The sequence below is a fragment of the Nematostella vectensis genome, chromosome 15 (genome assembly GCF_932526225.1).
Source record: "Nematostella vectensis chromosome 15, jaNemVect1.1, whole genome shotgun sequence".
In the NCBI taxonomy this organism is placed as follows: Eukaryota; Metazoa; Cnidaria; class Anthozoa; order Actiniaria; family Edwardsiidae; genus Nematostella; species Nematostella vectensis.
In genome coordinates, this window is record NC_064048.1 from 12603446 (window position 1) to 12621301 (window position 17856).

The 17856-nt window shown below is 41.4% G+C and overlaps 2 protein-coding genes and 1 long non-coding RNA gene across 3 annotated transcripts; 1 reads left to right on the plus strand and 2 right to left on the minus strand.

Annotated features, from left to right (window-relative positions):
* Positions 1-496: 496 nt before the first annotated feature.
* Positions 497-1207, minus strand: LOC116608467. The gene is made up of 2 exons (XR_004292659.2): positions 1066-1207; positions 497-945 (listed from the first exon to the last, which is right to left on the minus strand). It is a non-coding gene; the product is annotated as an uncharacterized LOC116608467 (long non-coding RNA).
* LOC5501335 lies at positions 887-9169 on the plus strand. Its single transcript, XM_001622588.3, has 4 exons — positions 887-1916; positions 5221-5403; positions 5544-5801; positions 6104-9169. The coding sequence occupies exons 1-4, from the start codon at positions 887-889 to the stop codon at positions 6319-6321; spliced, it is 1689 nt and encodes a 562-aa protein (XP_001622638.1). The 3' UTR covers positions 6322-9169.
* Positions 9170-9539: 370 nt separating this feature from the next.
* LOC5504482 lies at positions 9540-17601 on the minus strand. Its single transcript, XM_048722630.1, has 5 exons — positions 17022-17601; positions 14993-15085; positions 13832-14841; positions 13302-13506; positions 9540-12489 (listed from the first exon to the last, which is right to left on the minus strand). The coding sequence occupies exons 2-5, from the start codon at positions 15063-15065 to the stop codon at positions 9773-9775; spliced, it is 4005 nt and encodes a 1334-aa protein (XP_048578587.1). The 5' UTR covers positions 15066-15085; positions 17022-17601; the 3' UTR covers positions 9540-9772.
* Positions 17602-17856: the final 255 nt, after the last annotated feature.

Below are 17856 nucleotides of genomic sequence, written 5' to 3' on the forward strand. Positions count from 1 at the left end.
TCATTGTTTTTGTATGCTTTGACCAATGTTGCGTCTTCTACAACACCAAGGCAAAACAAAGGATCCAAGCTTCCCTTCTATGAAAACGACTGTTGCCAAAAGATTTGATAAATTGAATGCAATTTCCCTCAAGAGAAATCTTTTAAAGTTCCAAACGGAAAAAAGCTTCTTTGTCGACTTGATTTTTCCACTCACATAGAGGAATAAAAAAGCGTCATATAGATGATATCATTCTATTGAATAAAAGATTGAGGTAGGCGAAAATTTAATGTATTTTTGGACTGGTAATAAATTATAGGGAACAAAAAAAAACAATGGGTGAATTTGGGAATGTTGTGCAAGCTTATTCGAGGACCATTTTCCGTTGAAAAGGTTTGAAAAGTTGATAATCCAAGCAATTTAGGTAAATCGTATTCCCCGCCAAGGCAAACTTTCTTGGGTTGGTAATAAACATCGCAGGAAAAGTTGACAGGAAATTTGTGAGCAATTTCAGCTGTTCTGTTGCTTCCAGTTTAATTTGTATTTACACAAAGTCGAAAAACTAACCAATCATCGATCAACATGGCTATGAGAGCCAATCAGAATGCAGTATTATTTGTTGTCTTATAAAGACATGCAATGGCGACCTTTGTCGCCGAGCGACGACCGTAAATGAAATGCTAAAACAGTATGAGTTTGAACCAAGATAAAAATTTTAACCGAGGAACATGTAACTATGAGCTCCATGGATGACTACGCAACAAAAATCCCCATTAAATCCTTGCGTATCTCTAAACATGGATGGTTTCTTTTGTGTTCCTAATAGAACGGATCAGCGTTAAGGCTGCGTTTTTCGGGCTTCTCTATACTTGGCGGGTTTACCAGATGGATTTATGGCTTCCGTAGAATGTCTACTGGGCATGCGAGCGCTTGGGCCTCTCCTAGGATCTCAGATCATGACAGAAACTATAACGAAGAAATATTATCACCGAGCACGAAGATTACAAAACGACGCAAGAGAAAAATCAAGCGTTTAAGACATCCCACGGAGTCGTATCTATTCCTAAAATTTATCCAATTTCTTACCGTGTTTGTACTCAATATTGCGTTATTTTCTTTATGTGTTGGCTTCTGTGTCTCTCTTCTACCGATTGTCCTTTTAGTGAGGAAACTTGTCGGCTCGTGCTGCGTAAAGTTGAGCAGTCGGAGCGGCAATCTTCGAGCAGTGAATTCCCTAGACGCACTCTGGCTACTGCCATGCTCAAAAGTAAACAATGTAGCGGTGACAAGTATTTTCTTTCTAGTAGAAGGACAGATCACCCAAGAAGAAATTCGAGATTTTATTGATGAAAATTGGTTGTATTATTGCAACACCAAGAAAAACTTCAGGTTCCCAAAGCTACGAGAATTCGCTGTGAAGATTTGTTCGGGCTTCGCCTGGAAACCAATAGCTAATTTCCAAACGCGAAACTTTATCTTAACTTCAACAGACGACAACAAATTATTTCAGGATTATTTTAATGATATTGAAAACAGTGATTATTTAAGACCAGAGGATGCTGAAAATGGCAAACAATTTTTATGGAGAATTGTATTATTTCCGAATTTCTCCGATTCCGAAGATACTGGTTTCCTGCTGGAAATGCACCGAAGTTTAGCAGACGTGTTCCCGCTCTCAAGACTCGCTCTGAGTTCCCTGGGCTACAAGACAGTGTACTTGCGGGATCGCTGTTATCCCGTACAACAAGCCTGTTTAGGTCTGAGCACGGCTTTTGCCGGCCCTCTGATGGTGGTCAAGCGAATGTTGCTTCCCCGACCAAAGTGTTTACTCGACGAGCAAATGTCTGAAGGGAATTGCGGTGAAAAAACAGTGCTATGGTCTGAGGCGATTGATTTTCGATCCATAAAGAAAATTAAGGATATCACAAGGACGAAAGGTAAGTGCGGTAAAACTTAATTATTGATGCTGGTGTCGACTTTAACTCAACACATTACTGGGTCAAACACACAGAGTAATATAGGAGGTATAAGTTTGTGTAATATTTGCCATGTATCACGACATTTTATCGCTCGTCCATCATTGAAATGTTCATAATATTGGAATAAATCTCGGTGTTTGTCAAGTTAGTGCGAATCCTAAACCAGCGATAATAAATTTTATAGCTCTATTGTTATTTGCAATAACCTTGGAATTTTGTATTCAAATTCACAGTCGAGTATTACAAGAAAAAATATTTTTAATGTTCCCCGGAAAACTGGTGAAAATCGGGTTCCATTATCTTAATTTTAAATTGGAATAAATATAGCTGTAAGATAATTAAAACTTGTGTAGGCTGTACTTATGCAAAAAGTCCTATAATTTTGTAGTTAATCATCAAATCGTCGTAAATTATTTAGAATAACCTTACACTAACGTTAGGCCCTGCATTCAAATGGTCTCCTTGTTGCATTCAATTGGCTTCCCCGCCACATGCATTCAAATGGCTTCCCATTTTATTGTCCGCTTTAAAAAATAATATATATTTCCACTAAAAATCCCACGATCAAACGCTTTTTGAAAAAAAAAACACCTCTTTGAAATGAAGTTTATTTTCCGTCTTCTTCGATAACAGGTTTGTTTAATGATTTTTTAACATCGATTTTTTTAACAGTGAGTTAGTGTTATTTTCATGGAAGCCTTTGACGATAATAAAAATAAAAAGTCGAAAAGAGGTGCCCCTCAGAGTATTCAAATTTTCTCATGGAAGGGTAACATACACTTAGTCTTAACGGAATTCCACTTGGTGTCATCGACGTGACTGAAATATTTTCCCCAACTGCTGCGATATTTCAGCTTTATGATGCTAAGCGGTATCTCCTGGTTAATATATGACTTTGAGATTTATTAATATTATCTCAAGGAAATTAAATTTCTAAATCATCTTTGCCCTATTTCGTCCAATTTGCAGGGCATCCTAAAATTTCAATATAAAATCACAAGCTATTAATCTATAGCCCAGGATAAATTCTCATTGTGAATTTAGCGTTTCCCCTTTAATACTCGAAGGAGTCCAATCTTGCTTGATAAGATCACTTCTGTCGGAGTTTATTCTCTGGTAAAGTGTGGGATTATAGATTGCTAAAGCACGTTTTACAAATATTTTAAACATTTTATTAGTTTTTATTGTGAAAACTTAATAACTAATATGTTTCGTTTCAAAAAATATATACACAATATCGATTAACTATCTACCCCTTAACTGTCTCATAGCATCCAATTAACCTTTTCGTCCAAAGCGCAAAAGACGCGTCTTTGTACTCTTATTATGTATTTTGAAGCACACCATTGTTTTGCAACTACACTTTATATTGGGATTTTTTTGTGATTTTATTTCAACCAAGTGATTCTGCACAGGTAGCCCACAGAGCTTCTGTCGGCCGTAAAATGTCAAGTGAGATATTGATCTTTGTTTGGCCTTTTCTTTTTGATGAGACATTATTCGCGGGAATTTAATCTGCAATATGAACCTTTAATTAAAACTTCCATTACCAGGCCTTGGCTTTATTTTGAGTAAGAGGATGAATTTTCCACCCATAAAATTATCTTTTTAGCCTATCTGTCTATATTATATTCTCTACATCTGTCTGTTCGTCTGCTTCCTTTAAATGTATCAAATTGCTTCCAACTCACGAAATCCAGTTCTTTCGTTTGATTCCCTTAGCTTGTAGAAGACAGCAGGGTTTATAAGAAGGGGGTAATCAGGGGTTATAAGAGTTTTATAAGATTTATAAGGATGAAACCAGCGTTTATAGGGGGAGGGGGGGGGTAGGGTTTATAACGGAGGGAGGGAAAGAAAGAAAGCCAAAATAGCTTGTTTTTAAAAAAATATCCTTTTATTTATTGGTTTTGTTACTTGCCTTGGGAAAGCATGCATATGTTTTCTTTATATATATATAGAAAATATTTCGGTGTGAAATACAACCTTCAGGGAAAATGTTTCAACCAATTTGCAGGCTTCAATAATGGCCCGTACCCAGGATTGTTCTTGGGGGGGGTGCGAAATCCGAAAAAATTGACCCAATTTTTTCCCGGGGGGGGGGGGGGGAGGTATGAGATTTCCAACCCCGAAAAAACATAAAGTAATTTTTTATACCATTGTAGGTTCGAATGCACCCCCTCCCCCCCCTCCCCCCCCCTCCCCCCCCCTCCCCCCCGGGTACAAGCTTGCAATATTTCGATCGCCGTCTCCTTCATTTTGCAAGTTGTTTTGTTGTTGTTGTTGTTGTTGTTAGTTGATATTTCTTACTGGTTTTCCAAACGGAACGTTGTCTGTGAACTGACGCCCTTGATTTGATTGAATTCTTTCTTTGCGGTTTCTTTGATGAATTGTGGGAAGGAAATAGACATAATAGAAATCTAAATTACCCAGTCTTATTCTAAATTGGTAAACATTGTTGGAGATATACCGCGCCATTTGCATTATTTATATATCAACGTCCGGTTAAACGAAAAAAAAGAATTGATTGTTGATCTGAAAAATCTAAATTTGTCGCAAGTTTACTTGATGCACGTTACGTACTTTTGGATAAAAAAATGCGTTATAAATATTTTTATGGTTTGTGTTTTACAACTTTTTTCAAATTGTCTTATATATCATATTGTCTTATATCTTTTTTCACTTTCGAAGGGCAAAACTAGGCGGATAACTATTGTTTATTATATGGCTAAGATAGTACGCTGTGATTAGCTGATTAAGCGAGCGAGATTTCCCCATCATCACCGGGGCGCTTGCATCAGTCGCGTAACTGTAAAATCATAACAATCGAGGTGCCTCTGTGTTATCCGTAGATTTTACCCTACTGCGATAGTCGCCTCTGTGTTACCTGTAGACTCAACCCCCAGCCAACTGCAAGTTTGAGTATTTTGAGAACTGTTATCATTATTGCTAGATGCTAAAAACGCTTCTCAAACACTCCATCAATCAACCCGCAAATCATTTTTTTTTTATTTAATTGAACGCAGTCTGTACCCTCTGATTCGTAAACGATTTAAAGTGAAATGGGTTGGGTGGAAGCCATCAAAAAGTAGACCCATGAAACCCCATTAAAGGCCAATTAAAGCTTTTGATGGCGAAAGCCAAAACGTAAACTTTGCGGCTGAGGAGTTACCTCGCCGATTACTTAAAATCGAAAGATGGTTACGTCTATAGGGGTATATTTTAGTTTTCGGGCATTCACACGGTATTTGTGTTGTTTTCTCAGTGGACATTGTTCTCATGTCCTGCCTGGCCGGCGCATTGCGGTCCTTTCTGTACAAATGCGGCGATGAGGTCCCCGCTGACGTGCGCGCATGCGTGCAAACAGACATTCGAGCCCAGCATTCCAAGCTTAAACTGGACAGCAAGTTCTCCGCCATGTTCGTAGATCTTCCTTCAGGCACAGAGGGTAAGCCAGCGCCTCTATGCTCACCTCACCTCACCTCACCTCACCTCACCTCACCTCACCTCACCTCACCTCACCTCACCTCACCCTATTTGATTGCCAACTATTCCCTCAAATCGGATCATTACGTGCCTCGTGTCCAGGTGCTGTTCCCCGCTTGTGGGAGACACGTCGTCGCATGGACACCTTCTCATCCGTCATCGAGCGCCACGCCCTCCATGCCTTCTTGAAGTTCGTCCTTCTTATCCTCCCGATATCCTTTGCTCGGCGCTTTGTGGATTATACCGCTGGGAAGTCTTCGTGCACTGTGACGTATATCGCGGGTCCAAATACACCTGTATATTTGAACGGCAAGATGGCGAAGCTGATGACCATTTTGTCGCCGCGAATAACAGGACAAGGTATGGGACCGCTAAGACTGGACGCTAGCAAACCTATGAGCTATCCATACAGGGACGCGTCTAGACTGGACGCTAGCAAACCTATGAGCTATCCATACAGGGACGCGTCTAGGGAAAAACGCAGAGTGGGGTCCTGAGTTGTAATGCACTGACCACGGATCAGCCCAAAACGGCATCCTTGATCTGATAATAGGTCACTAAATCCATCTAGAAACTTCTATCCAAATACACACAGAAAATAATTTTATTTTATCATAGTTTTATTTAAACTACTAAACTTATTTAGTTTTTTTTTTTCGTAGGGTTGTCACTATCACTCGTGACCCACGCTAACCAGGTTCGTCTCGGGATAGTAGCACACCAACGGTTGCCATGCGACCCGAAAATACTGCTGAATGATTTCCAACGAGAGATCGACGAACTTCACAAGCATTTATCTAACCGGACCCTCCCCTCCCATCTAAGGGTGCGTGCGCGGCAGCAGGTTCAAATAGACGAGAGAGGCGAAGAACAGGTTTGACGAGTTACAAACATGTTTATGACCGGATAATCTTGCTACAATCAAACCAACTAAGAATACGACAGCCCAGATCAACGAGAGGGAGACAGGTTTTTCTTAGAAAAAAACTATATGACAAGGATTGCTAAAAAATAAAAAAGAATCGCTGAAGGATTTGTTAACCAAAAAGAATACGTGTGTACGCCTATTCCAAATAAGGATGAATGCGTAACCCGCAGTGCTTCGTGGGTATCATATAAACAAATAAATTAGCATGAATAAAAAAGGCTCGCTTAGGAAAGCTGAAGCATTCTTCAGAGACAACTTACCCACGAAGTACAACGTGTTACTATTCTTTTAGTGCAACCTTTTCAGGAAAAGGTGTACACGCTTTTAAGAGTTTTGCGGTTTTAAAAGTGAGGACAGAAATGTTCCAAAGGGGACAAAAGGCGTTATGCAAATATAGTGATTTTGATTATATGATAATAAATATTAATATAAATTAGTAAGTTATGAACGTAGAAAGGTATATTAGAGATATATTTATAATTTGTCTAGCTATAAAATAGGCAGGCATTAAGTGACAAATGATTGGATAATTATTGATAAGGTTAATTATTACAAGGAAATTATTATTGTTTATAACTTGTACAGAATATGGTTTACTACTTCCAAAGAATTCATTTGTGGCCAGTCGATTTCTTCAATTTGTCTTTTTGTCAATTTGTGTATTTGTAAAAAAAAACAGACTATAGCTAGATTTAGCTATGGCTTTGAAAACAAAACTTTTTAAAACAATTCGCTTATTTGTGTAATCGTCCATTGTGTAATTTGTGTAGTAGTCCAGTGTGTAAATTGTGTAAGCGTCCAGGGTGTAAATTGTGTATTCGTCCAGTGTGTAAATTGTGTAAGCGTTCAGTGTGTAAATTGTGTAAGCGTCCAGTGTGTAAATTGTGTAAGCGTCCAGGGTGTAAATTGTGTAATCGTCCAGTGTGTAAATTGTGTAAGCGTCCAGTGTGTAAATTGTGTAAGCGTCCAGGGTGTAAATTGTGTAAGCGTCCAGGGTGTAAATTGTGTAAGCGTCCAGTGTGTAAATTGTGTAAGCGTTCAGTGTGTAAATTGTGTGATCGTCCAGTGTGTAATTTGTGTAGTAGTCCAGTGTGTAAATTGTGTAAGCGTCCAGGGTGTAAATTGTGTAAGCGTCCAGTGTGTAAATTGTGTAATCTTCCAGTGTGTAAATTGTGTAATAGTCCAGTGTGTAAATTGTGTAAGCGTTCAGTGTGTAATTTTGTAAGCGTTCAGTGTGTAAATTGTGTAATCTTCCAGTGTGTAAATTGTGTAATCGTCCAGTGTGTAAATTGTGTAAGCCTTAAGTGTGTAAATTGTGTAATCGTCCAGTGTGTAAATTGTGTGATCGTCCAGTGTGTAAATTGTGTAAGCGTCTATTGTGTAAATTGTGTAAGCGTCCAATGTGTAAATTGTGTAAGCGTTCAATGTGTAAATTGTTTAAGCGTCCAGTGTGTAAATTGTGTAATGGTCCAGTGTGTAAATTGTGTAATCGTCCAGTGTGTAAATTGTGTAATGGTCCAGTGTGTAAATTGTGTAAGCGTCCAGTGTGTAAATTTTGTAATCGTCCAGTGTGTAAATTGTGTAAGCGTCTATTGTGTAAATTGTGTAAGCGTCTAGTGTGTAAATTTTGTAAGCGCTCAGTGTGTAAATTGTGTAATCTTCCAGTGTGTAAATTGTGTAATCGTCCAGTGTGTAAATTGTGTAAGCCTTAAGTGTGTAAATTGTGTAATCGTCCAGTGTGTAAATTGTGTAAGCGTCTAGTGTGTAAATTGTGTAAGCGTTCAGTGTGTAAATTGTGTAATTGTCCAGTGTGTAAATTGTGTGATCGTCCAGTGTGTAAATTATGTAAGCGTTCAGTGTGTAAATTGTGTAATCGTCCAGTGTGTAAATTGTGTAATCTTCCAGTGTGTAAATTGTGTAAGCGTCTAGTGTGTAAATTTTATAAGCGTGTAACTATGGGAAACCAGTGACAATAATGCGTTGAGAATTACGCGTTTTGACTGGGTATTTAGTCTGCTTTATACGGCGAGGCATCTTGGGAGTACTGGTGTTTTATAGAGTTTTCAAACCTTTGAACTATTTATGAAGGGTGTATTTTTTCCAACGTGTATAAACACATGTACAAAATGCAGTAAGGTCGGCGATGACGTGTTCTTTCTTCTTTTGTTTGGTGGTCGTTTTTGTTGTGAAGCATCGACAACAACAAAGTGTCATTGGTAATTTGATACAACAGACGCCAAGTGTCTTTGTTAGCGGCCATGTTGTCCTCCTTTGTTAGCGGCCATGTTGTCCTCCGCGATCCGCATCCACCAGTTTAAGTTCATTTTTTACTTTTTACAGTTTCTTGTTACAATACTGCTTTACTATCCATTTCTTGGCTGTTTTGGGAAAGCTATTGTGATAATTTCGAATGTCAAAGAGTTATTTTGAGATTTATCCTCGCCTAGACTGCAAAACCTGCCTCAACTCGATGCGAAAACGTTGTTGGTCAATAAAGTAGATGTAGATGCTACATTTTCATTTAGAAATCTCGAAATAATCTCGATTTGATCATCTAAATTTCAGCACGTTTTTGGGTTTCGGACCGAATTTGCCCAACCGAAGCAGAGATACGACAAATTGCAACTTAAATGTTCGACAATCGCTATGGCAAATCGGTCCGTTTCTATTCGACCATATCATGCTTGTCTAATGTAGAATGATTTGTTCTATATACAATAAAGTGACGATACATATATTATGTAAATTTTCGACGATGACCTGGAGGTGTTAATGTGAATAAAAGATCTTGGAGATAAAAGACTCTGTCCAAACTTTTACTGATATGAGTGTTGAGGGAGCGAGAGGCAAAAGTTTCACAGAGGGGAGGGGAGGGGTATCTCTAGAGGTTGAGAATGTTATACAATCAGGGCATCCCCCAAGGGAAATATTGGGGATTCAGAAATGCACGGCCAAGTACAAATACATCGCAAAAAGGGTCAATTCTAAACATTATTGAACATGGTGTTCAACTAAACTTCTTCAACGGCAATGGTACGAGGGATATTAATCCCTTTTTTAACTTAAATCACCCAAATCAAATAGACGTATTGCGTAGTTATGGTGACAGAGGGGATTGAAACTTGTTTAAAAGTGTTGGGGTGCTTCAGGTACAACAACGATTAGACACATTGATTGAATGCAGAAATTTAATTTGTTACATTGAAGATTGTTTTAGTTGTCGATTAACCCATGCTGGCCATATTATTCGTGATCGACATTCGCATCTTCAACACCATCACCGTCGTTATCATCATTATCATCGTTATCGTCATCATTATCATACAACAAAATCAGTTTCGCAGTCGCCATCCTCATTGTCGTCGTGTTAATTATCATACTCATTTTAGTTATCTCACTATTTTCAACAATTGCTCTCGCTTGCAGCATCTCTATATTGTAGCTTTACCTCTGTGGTGAAACCATTTTTTAGATAAGAAAACGTGATCCTGCACCCGTTATTGCTAACGCTGACATACTTATCTTTGTCTTCGGCGTTTTCCTCTCTTACCCAGACCTCTTCGACCTCACTCGACACAGGCTTGCTTAAATCGAGAGTGACTTTACTGTTATCGCTTTTGGCACAATACAGTAATCTTTCAGTAACTCCACTGAGGTTTTTCGGATGAAGTGCCTTTGGGTCTTTGGGTTTTTGGCAGGCTGGTTTGGACTCCATTTCACCATCGTCGATAAGGTTGAATGCTGGTATGCTAACGGCGATGAACAGAGTCTGATCGCTTGTCCGTCTAGTTCCTTTGACGTCGCCTCGACCCTGACTATCACGACCAGATTTATGACTACCTTCCTTATTGACGCTATCATCATCTTTCTCCCAACCTTCGTTTTCTTGACCAGTGTCCTCGACTGAATCAAGCCCCTCACCGCGTTCCTCCACCATTATCATGCATTTGGATGAGGCCTTTGTTACCGGGCCTTCGATCTTCTTTCCGCCTTCAAACACAGCATACCCGTGTGTTATTACGCCAAAATTTGTTACCTTGACAACGTGGGCATGTGAGTTTTGCATCAGACATGACATCTTTTTAAAGTCGCCCTTATTAGCGGGAAGGCCATCCCTGTAAGCCACCAAAATTCCGTAAAGATATTTCCCGCGATCTCTTTTATGCTGCAGCCATGCGGTAGCGTACCGCCCTTTCGTATTCTTACAGCCATCATCAGCCTTTGACTTCTGGTCGCTGATGGACCAATGTAGATCATTACCGCCCTTTTTAAATATTTTGTACAGGTTGTTACGAGTATCCTGCAGCAAATTATTTCCTTCTTTCTTCTTTCTTCTGTCGCTCTTATCACCAACTTCACCCAAGTCATGGCCTGTGTCTTCCATACCAGCATCTAGCATATTGTCAGATCTTTTACCTTTTGCTTTCTTGTCCCCTCTTTTCGTTTTAGGGTGGCCCTCATCAACAACTCTCAAGTCGTGCCTGACGCCATTGATTTCTATCTTATTAGCGGATCGGACAAGCTTGTCTTGGAATAATGTCGTCTGAGGGTAGAACGAATCTGGTAGATTCAATCCATTTATCCCCATCAGAGTTATATCACTTCCTACTGCAATTATCAAGTTATTCACAAAGAAATACGATTTTTTGAATTTGAAATACACATTCTTTAAAGCTGCACGGTCATTATCGATTTCATACTTTGGGATTTCGAAGTCCATTCCAAATCCACCATTCCACGATTTCCTCTTTGTTCCACGCAAGCTCACACCACCCGCAAAGGCCTTCGGGTTATAGTACCTGTCGTCATCCGACTTGATATCTTCTAGCTTGAAATTAATAGTTGTCGCTCCGGGAACCCGGGTCCAGTCCCATCCATTCTTAACATCATATGACGCCAATGCTGATTCGCTGTTGGAAAGCTGAAGTGATCCGTAACTTCCAAAGATTCCGTACAAGTTCTGATTATTACTGGATTCCCAGTCCCATACGTATTTATTAAACCCTTTGACTGCCGCTGACCAGTCGTCCCGGCGGTGGATGGAAAGGGCCGCGAAGTTGAAGCTCCAATGTCCTGTTGGCGAAGGCTCGGCTCCGATGGCGTCCTTGAGCGAGCGCTTCCGGACTTCATCCATGATATCCAGCGAGCCAATAGAATTCAAGTAGTAAATAGATGTGTACACCTCCCCTTTACCGAGGTACTCTTTCACGGAATCCTCCTGGAGGTCGTACAAGCGAAGAAACATTTCTGGGCCCTCAATGGACGAGCAGATGGCAGACGTGTCGTGCTCCACGATTCCTCCTTCTTGCAGGCTGTGTTTGCAGCTGATATAAGCGTAGGCGGGGACCAGTCTCGCGAGTTCTGCCTTGTGGTAATCGGGAAACCGCCCGCAGATACCGTTAGGAGTCGAATACTTTACCGCAGTCACCCGGATAGTCTCAAGTCCTTTCTTTAAATTCTCCTTCGCTTCTTGACACAGCGCAAACTGCGTCCCGTCAACGAGGTACTGCACCAACGCCGCGTTGTGATACGCATGCGTCACATAGGCGGATCCATAAAAGGTCATGTGATGAAAACCGGTATAATCCGGTTTGACGACCCCACCTAGACCTTTGTTAACTCTGAGCACGATCTCGACCCAGGTTTTAAACCCGTTCATATCCCGGACCTGCTCGGCCTCGGACTCATACGGTGCCATCAAAACGATCATCAGTCGATGTAGAAGAATTGTTCTCATTCTGTCCGCGGTCGTCCCGTCATACGCGGCACTCTCTTTCGTCTGATAAATCTCGTTAAAGTCAGCGTACCATTTTGCCGTCTCGATCCAGTGTTTAAACTTTTCCCTATGGTCCCTTTTGAATGCATTTCTCAGGAGAAATAACGCATTCAAAAATCCCGCTCCATCTTTGTTCATTTCGTGATCTAACGAGCCTAAGCCACTTCCGCGGTCCCAGCCCTGATCCTGGAGGTAATCGAACAAGGCAACAAGTCTTCGGAGTCGCTCCTGATTGAGGGCATCAATTGCGCTTTTGAGATCTTCGTTCGCTGACCCTTCATTGCAATCTAACGTTTTGCCACTCAACTGCGTGTCAAGAAACTCCATCATAGCCTCGTTATCACCTAAAAAAATAGTATTTGAATAGAGCACTAACAACACAAGACCTGATCAAATACGCTTCGCATGTGACTGACTTTACTTTACATGGTGACGCTAGAGCAACAAGTAATGCCATAATGAGCTCATGTTCGTACATCAAGATCTGATTGATCAAATACGCTTCGCATGTGACCGACCGTTTAGATAGGGACTGCTCCACACCCTGTAGTGTGAGTTAGTTTGTAAGCACTGTTATACGTCCCCGATAGCCTGCAGGCGTTTACCCGGTGATTTTTGCTCAAAGTCAAAGATGGCGATTTTTCGCTATAAAAACACCGGGCAAACGCCCGCATTGCAGGCTACGACCCCTTGCTACCCCCCCCCCCCCCCCCTGGCCATTAACATTAACAATGCAGATTTTTACAAAAAGGTTTCTGAAAAAAGTTGATCTGACACGGGTTCTACCCCTGGTCCTCGAAGGGCACAAAACGGACCTGTTCCGCAAAATATATGTTCCGCAGCCGGTGTTTTTGCTGGCTTGGAAGATGTTAGACACCTCGGTTGCTGGGAGAAAATCGTACCAAATGGTTCTGCTGGCAAATTTGTGGAGTCAAACTAGTTGTGTTGGGAATATTTTTGGGGAGCTGGAGCGGATGCTTGGGGGAAAAATCGTCCCGATCGGTTATACGGGCAATTATTCATGTGCTCAAATGCCTAACCACTGCTGGCTGGGAAAAAAGGAAATGGTCCCTCCTTGGAAAAAGGAACTATGCGCGCCACTCTTACCTATCGCGGCATTCTAGCTGATAAACATTTAGATTGATCTCCTAAGTACCTGCTATGTTTTCTAATCCTTTACGACGTGTGTTCGGGTCCTCGGTGCTGAGCTTCTTGCATTCTCGCCTTGCTGCCCCTGCAACCTCATTCCGTCTGCCCCTGAGGTTGTACTCCAAGGCAAGTGGGAGCAGAACCTTTTCCATAATAAAGGTAAACTTCACTTTATCTTGCCCTGCGAGCTTCTCTTCGCCGTATTCGGACACCTGTGAAGAGTGAGAAATGAATGTGATCTGACTTACGGTCCCTGGCTGACCAACGGCATGTTGACAGAGCGTTTTTTTTTTCAGTTGTTTTACCGACAGAACAGAACACAAGCAGTCTTATTATCCGTACAGTTCGACAGCCATGGACAGCTGTCTCGTTATTGTTAAGACTCATCAGCAAAGCCGGATTGCATCAGTTAAACTTCATCGGCAATATGAACTGCAGGGCGACTTCGACTAACGCTAGCCCTGTCATAACCTAGCCCTGTCGTAACATAGATCGCACGTGGATCTAAAATGTGGTTTAAAGCACTTATGTGAGTACCTTAGAAAACAGCGGTGGGCCTGTGATGGCCTCGTCCTTCGCCCCAGCACTCTTCTTCCATAGCCTGTCGTAATGTTTATGAGCGAAGCGAATGCTTTTAAGTAACCCTTTCAAACGCGCTGCCTTGTACGCCTCGACACTTTCATCTTCATGTCCGCTATCAAGGAGAGGGAAAGGCAGATCTTTGTCTGTCCTTGCGTACCAGTTCTCCAGGCGGTCCTCGATTTCCTGGATATCGTTAATACCTGTGCTATCATCCTTGCTGGGCGCTGGTGCCTCATTCATGCTCCACCTCAAGCTCTGCTGCCATGTTTTCCTCTCGTCGAACGCCCTCGTCACGTCATCGACGACCTTGGGTACAACAGTGTCGCGAGTCTCCATCTTGATTGACGGCGCAAATCGCACTAAATCAAGGTACAACCCTCCTGCCTTGTCACTAGCCTCAGGAAATGCGAACTCTACCTCTGATATTACCACCAAGGCGTTGTCAGTGCCAGGCTTAATTTTAAACTCTTGATAAGCTATCCAAACAGCTCTCCATCCAATAAACCCAAGGTTCGCTGTCACAGGGCCATATTCTTTCGGTTTGTCATCTTTAGTTTTACCTTTGAAAACTATTTCCATTTTAGCACCAATAGCGCTGTCTTTACGAGGACTTCCAGAGCGGTTCATGGCCTTCTCACTCATCCTGTCCCGGAAACCTCTCAACCGGAGTCTCCCTATTTTTGTCGCATCGTTACATTCAGCACTTTCGGACTGAGCTCTTGGAAACTCTCCTTTATCAGCTGGGATGTACATCCAGAATTTGAACCCGCCTTTTTTGATTTCCATTTTACCGAGCGAGGCCTCCTTCAGGTGGATGCGTAGCTTGGTTGCCGTTGTGATTTTGGGCCAGGCCCACATCAGGGAGTATTCTCCGCTCTTTGCATGATTTTGCGATTGTTTCGTCACAGAGCAGCCTTCGCTTGATATGTAATCCGTAACTTCTTCCGGATCCTCGAAATCAAATACTGAAAAAGACAACAATAAAGGATAAATAAAAAGACTGACTATGCTCAATGACTAAAAAATCGAATAGATAGATCTTGATAGCTCAGTCTTAGTATTGGTAAAAGTTTAGCTGTTATCAATAAGATTTTTCTTTGTGCCTGGGCAACTGACCTGGTCCGGCGCGCACAGCACGGAGGATCCCCACCAGTAGCACAAACAGGCAGACATCACGTGACGCGACCATCTGGCTGATATGTCCACGACCTGAGGAAAATGTTAAATGATTTTTGTATCTAATAGAAAACGAGCAGGGAGTCTACAAAAGAGTTGATTTGCCACTTGGTATCTTTTACACTGGAAAATACAATGTACTTGCGAGAAAATAAAATAAACTTCCACAGTAAAGCCTGGTTTCCACAGTTAAGCCTGATTTCCACAGTTAAGCCTGGTTTCCACAGTTAAGTCTGGTTTCCAGAGATATGCCTGGTTTCCACAGTTAAGCCTGGTTTCCATATGGTCGCAGTTGATCGTGCGCGATCATATAGAAACCACCAGAGATCTCGACGCGATCATCATCGATCACAGGGATAGAACCATTTTTTTTTCAAAAGCCAATAAAGGACATCTAGCTTAACGATACTTTGGTTTATCCGCCTGAATACTTACCAATTATACCAATTCCATTGAGGTAGAGTGTGTCTAAATATATTTTTAAAGCCACTATCCGTATATAAAACGGGCTTAAGAGCAATTCTCTTCTCGGAAACACTTGCAAATCAGCTGTTACACTGCGCCGGGGCGCAGGAAAATACCCATATCCTAGGAGGTGTATATTGCATATTATCACGAGTTTCTCAACCAATCAAGTCACTTGTTCTTTCGAGGTTCCCGAGTTTTATATACTAAAAGTGAATAGTTGATGCATCCGAGTCTGCCATAGAAAATAACAATTGAATGTAGACAACATAATAGAAGTGGCAGATTGACATAATGACAATGAGAGGGAGGGGAGGGAGGTAGCGGATACAACAGACAATAATATAGAAGTGGCAGATTGACATAATGACAATGAGAGGGAGGGAGCGGATACAACAGACAACAACATAGAAGTGGCAGATTGACATAATGACAATGAGAGGGAGGGAGCGGATACAACAGACAACAACATAGAAGTGGCAGATTGACATAATGACAATGAGAGGGAGGGAGCGGATACAACAGACAACAATATAGAAGTGGCAGATTGACATAATGACAATGAGAGGGAGGGAGCGGATACAACAGACAACAATATAGAAGTGGCAGATTGACATAATGACAATGAGAGGGAGGGAGCGGATACAACAGACAGCAATATAGAAGTGGCAGATTGACATAATGACAATGAGAGGGAGGGAGCGGATACAACAGACAACAATATAGAAGTGGCAGATTGACATAATGACAATGAGAGGGAGGGAGCGGATACAACAGACAGCAATATAGAAGTGGCAGATTGACATAATGACAATGAGAGGGAGGGAGCGGATACAACAGACAACAATATAGAAGTGGCAGATTGACATAATGACAATGAGAGGGAGGGAGCGGATACAACAGACAACAATATAGAAGTGGCAGATTGACATAATGACAATGAGAGGGAGGGAGCGGATACAACAGACAACAATATAGAAGTGGCAGATTGACATAATGACAATGAGAGGGAGGGAGCGGATACAACAGACAGCAATATAGAAGTGGCAGATTGACATAATGACAATGAGAGGGAGGGGAGGGAGCGGATACAACAGACAAAAGAGAGGCGTGGATACAAAAGAAATGTAAAAGACACTACAAAAGAAGTGGGAAAGTTTAGTAATCGTCTGGAGGCGACTCACAGTGCGGTAATCTTCTGAATACAAAGAAGGCTTTACGAATTTATTGGTGTAGATTTGCCTTGATAATAATAATTATAAGAGGCCAAAGAATATTTTTAACGTTATATCCGTGAGATGAAGAGGGAATCACAGATCCTAATAAAAAAGAAATCCTTTTACACTTTGAATCCCAGTCTGACCTGACTGAGATTAAACCAAAAAGTTCTCTTTTTTTAGAAACAAAACGGGTTTCTCTTGACCAACCCCGTATGTCCTCCGACACCAATGCAATGTAGTTATCATAATAATAAACAACATAGGAATCAATATGTTTATCTTACCTTGGACGTATGTCTAGAATGGTGGTTTTATGGATAAACATTAATATTTCAGGACGGGATATTGATTTCCACGTCATGACGAAGCACATCAAACTGGGTGTTATAAAAAAACACCTGTAGGGGTCATTACAAACCAGACAAGACACCAAACTGCTGGCTGTTATAAAAAAACACCTGCACAGGTCAGAACTAATTATTCTGTCGAAAAAGCCTAAACTTGGACGAATTTTAATCGCAATCGCACCCGTAAACAAAACAAATACAACACTGATGCATATCAATTTATAAATATACACAAATACAAATACCATAATTGCTCAAATAAGGGGCGGTAGCTTATAAAATATTTCATGTCCCATGCGAGACGTTTATTCGGGGAAGGCGCTTATCATAATTCGTTTTCAACTCTAGATACAAAGCAGGTACAAAGCGCTTCTGTTTTTCTTGCAAATTATTGATGGCCACGGTAGCGGACGATGCACTATAACACTTTGTATTGGTTACCACGGTAGCGCACGTCACACTATAACACTTCAACTGGTGGCCACGGTAGCGCACGTCGCAATGTAACACTTTGTATTTATGGTTAGGTAGCGCGCGTCGCATTGTAACACTTTGTATTGGTAGCCACGGTAGCGCACGTCGCATTATAACACTTTGTATTGGTGGCCACGGTAGCGCACGTCGCACTATAACACTTTGTATTGATGGCCACGGTATCGCGCGTTGCATTGTAACACTTTGTATTGGTAGCCACAGTAGCGCACGTCGCATTGTAACACTTTGTATTGGTGGTCACGGTAGCGCACGTCGCACTATAACACTTTGTATTGGT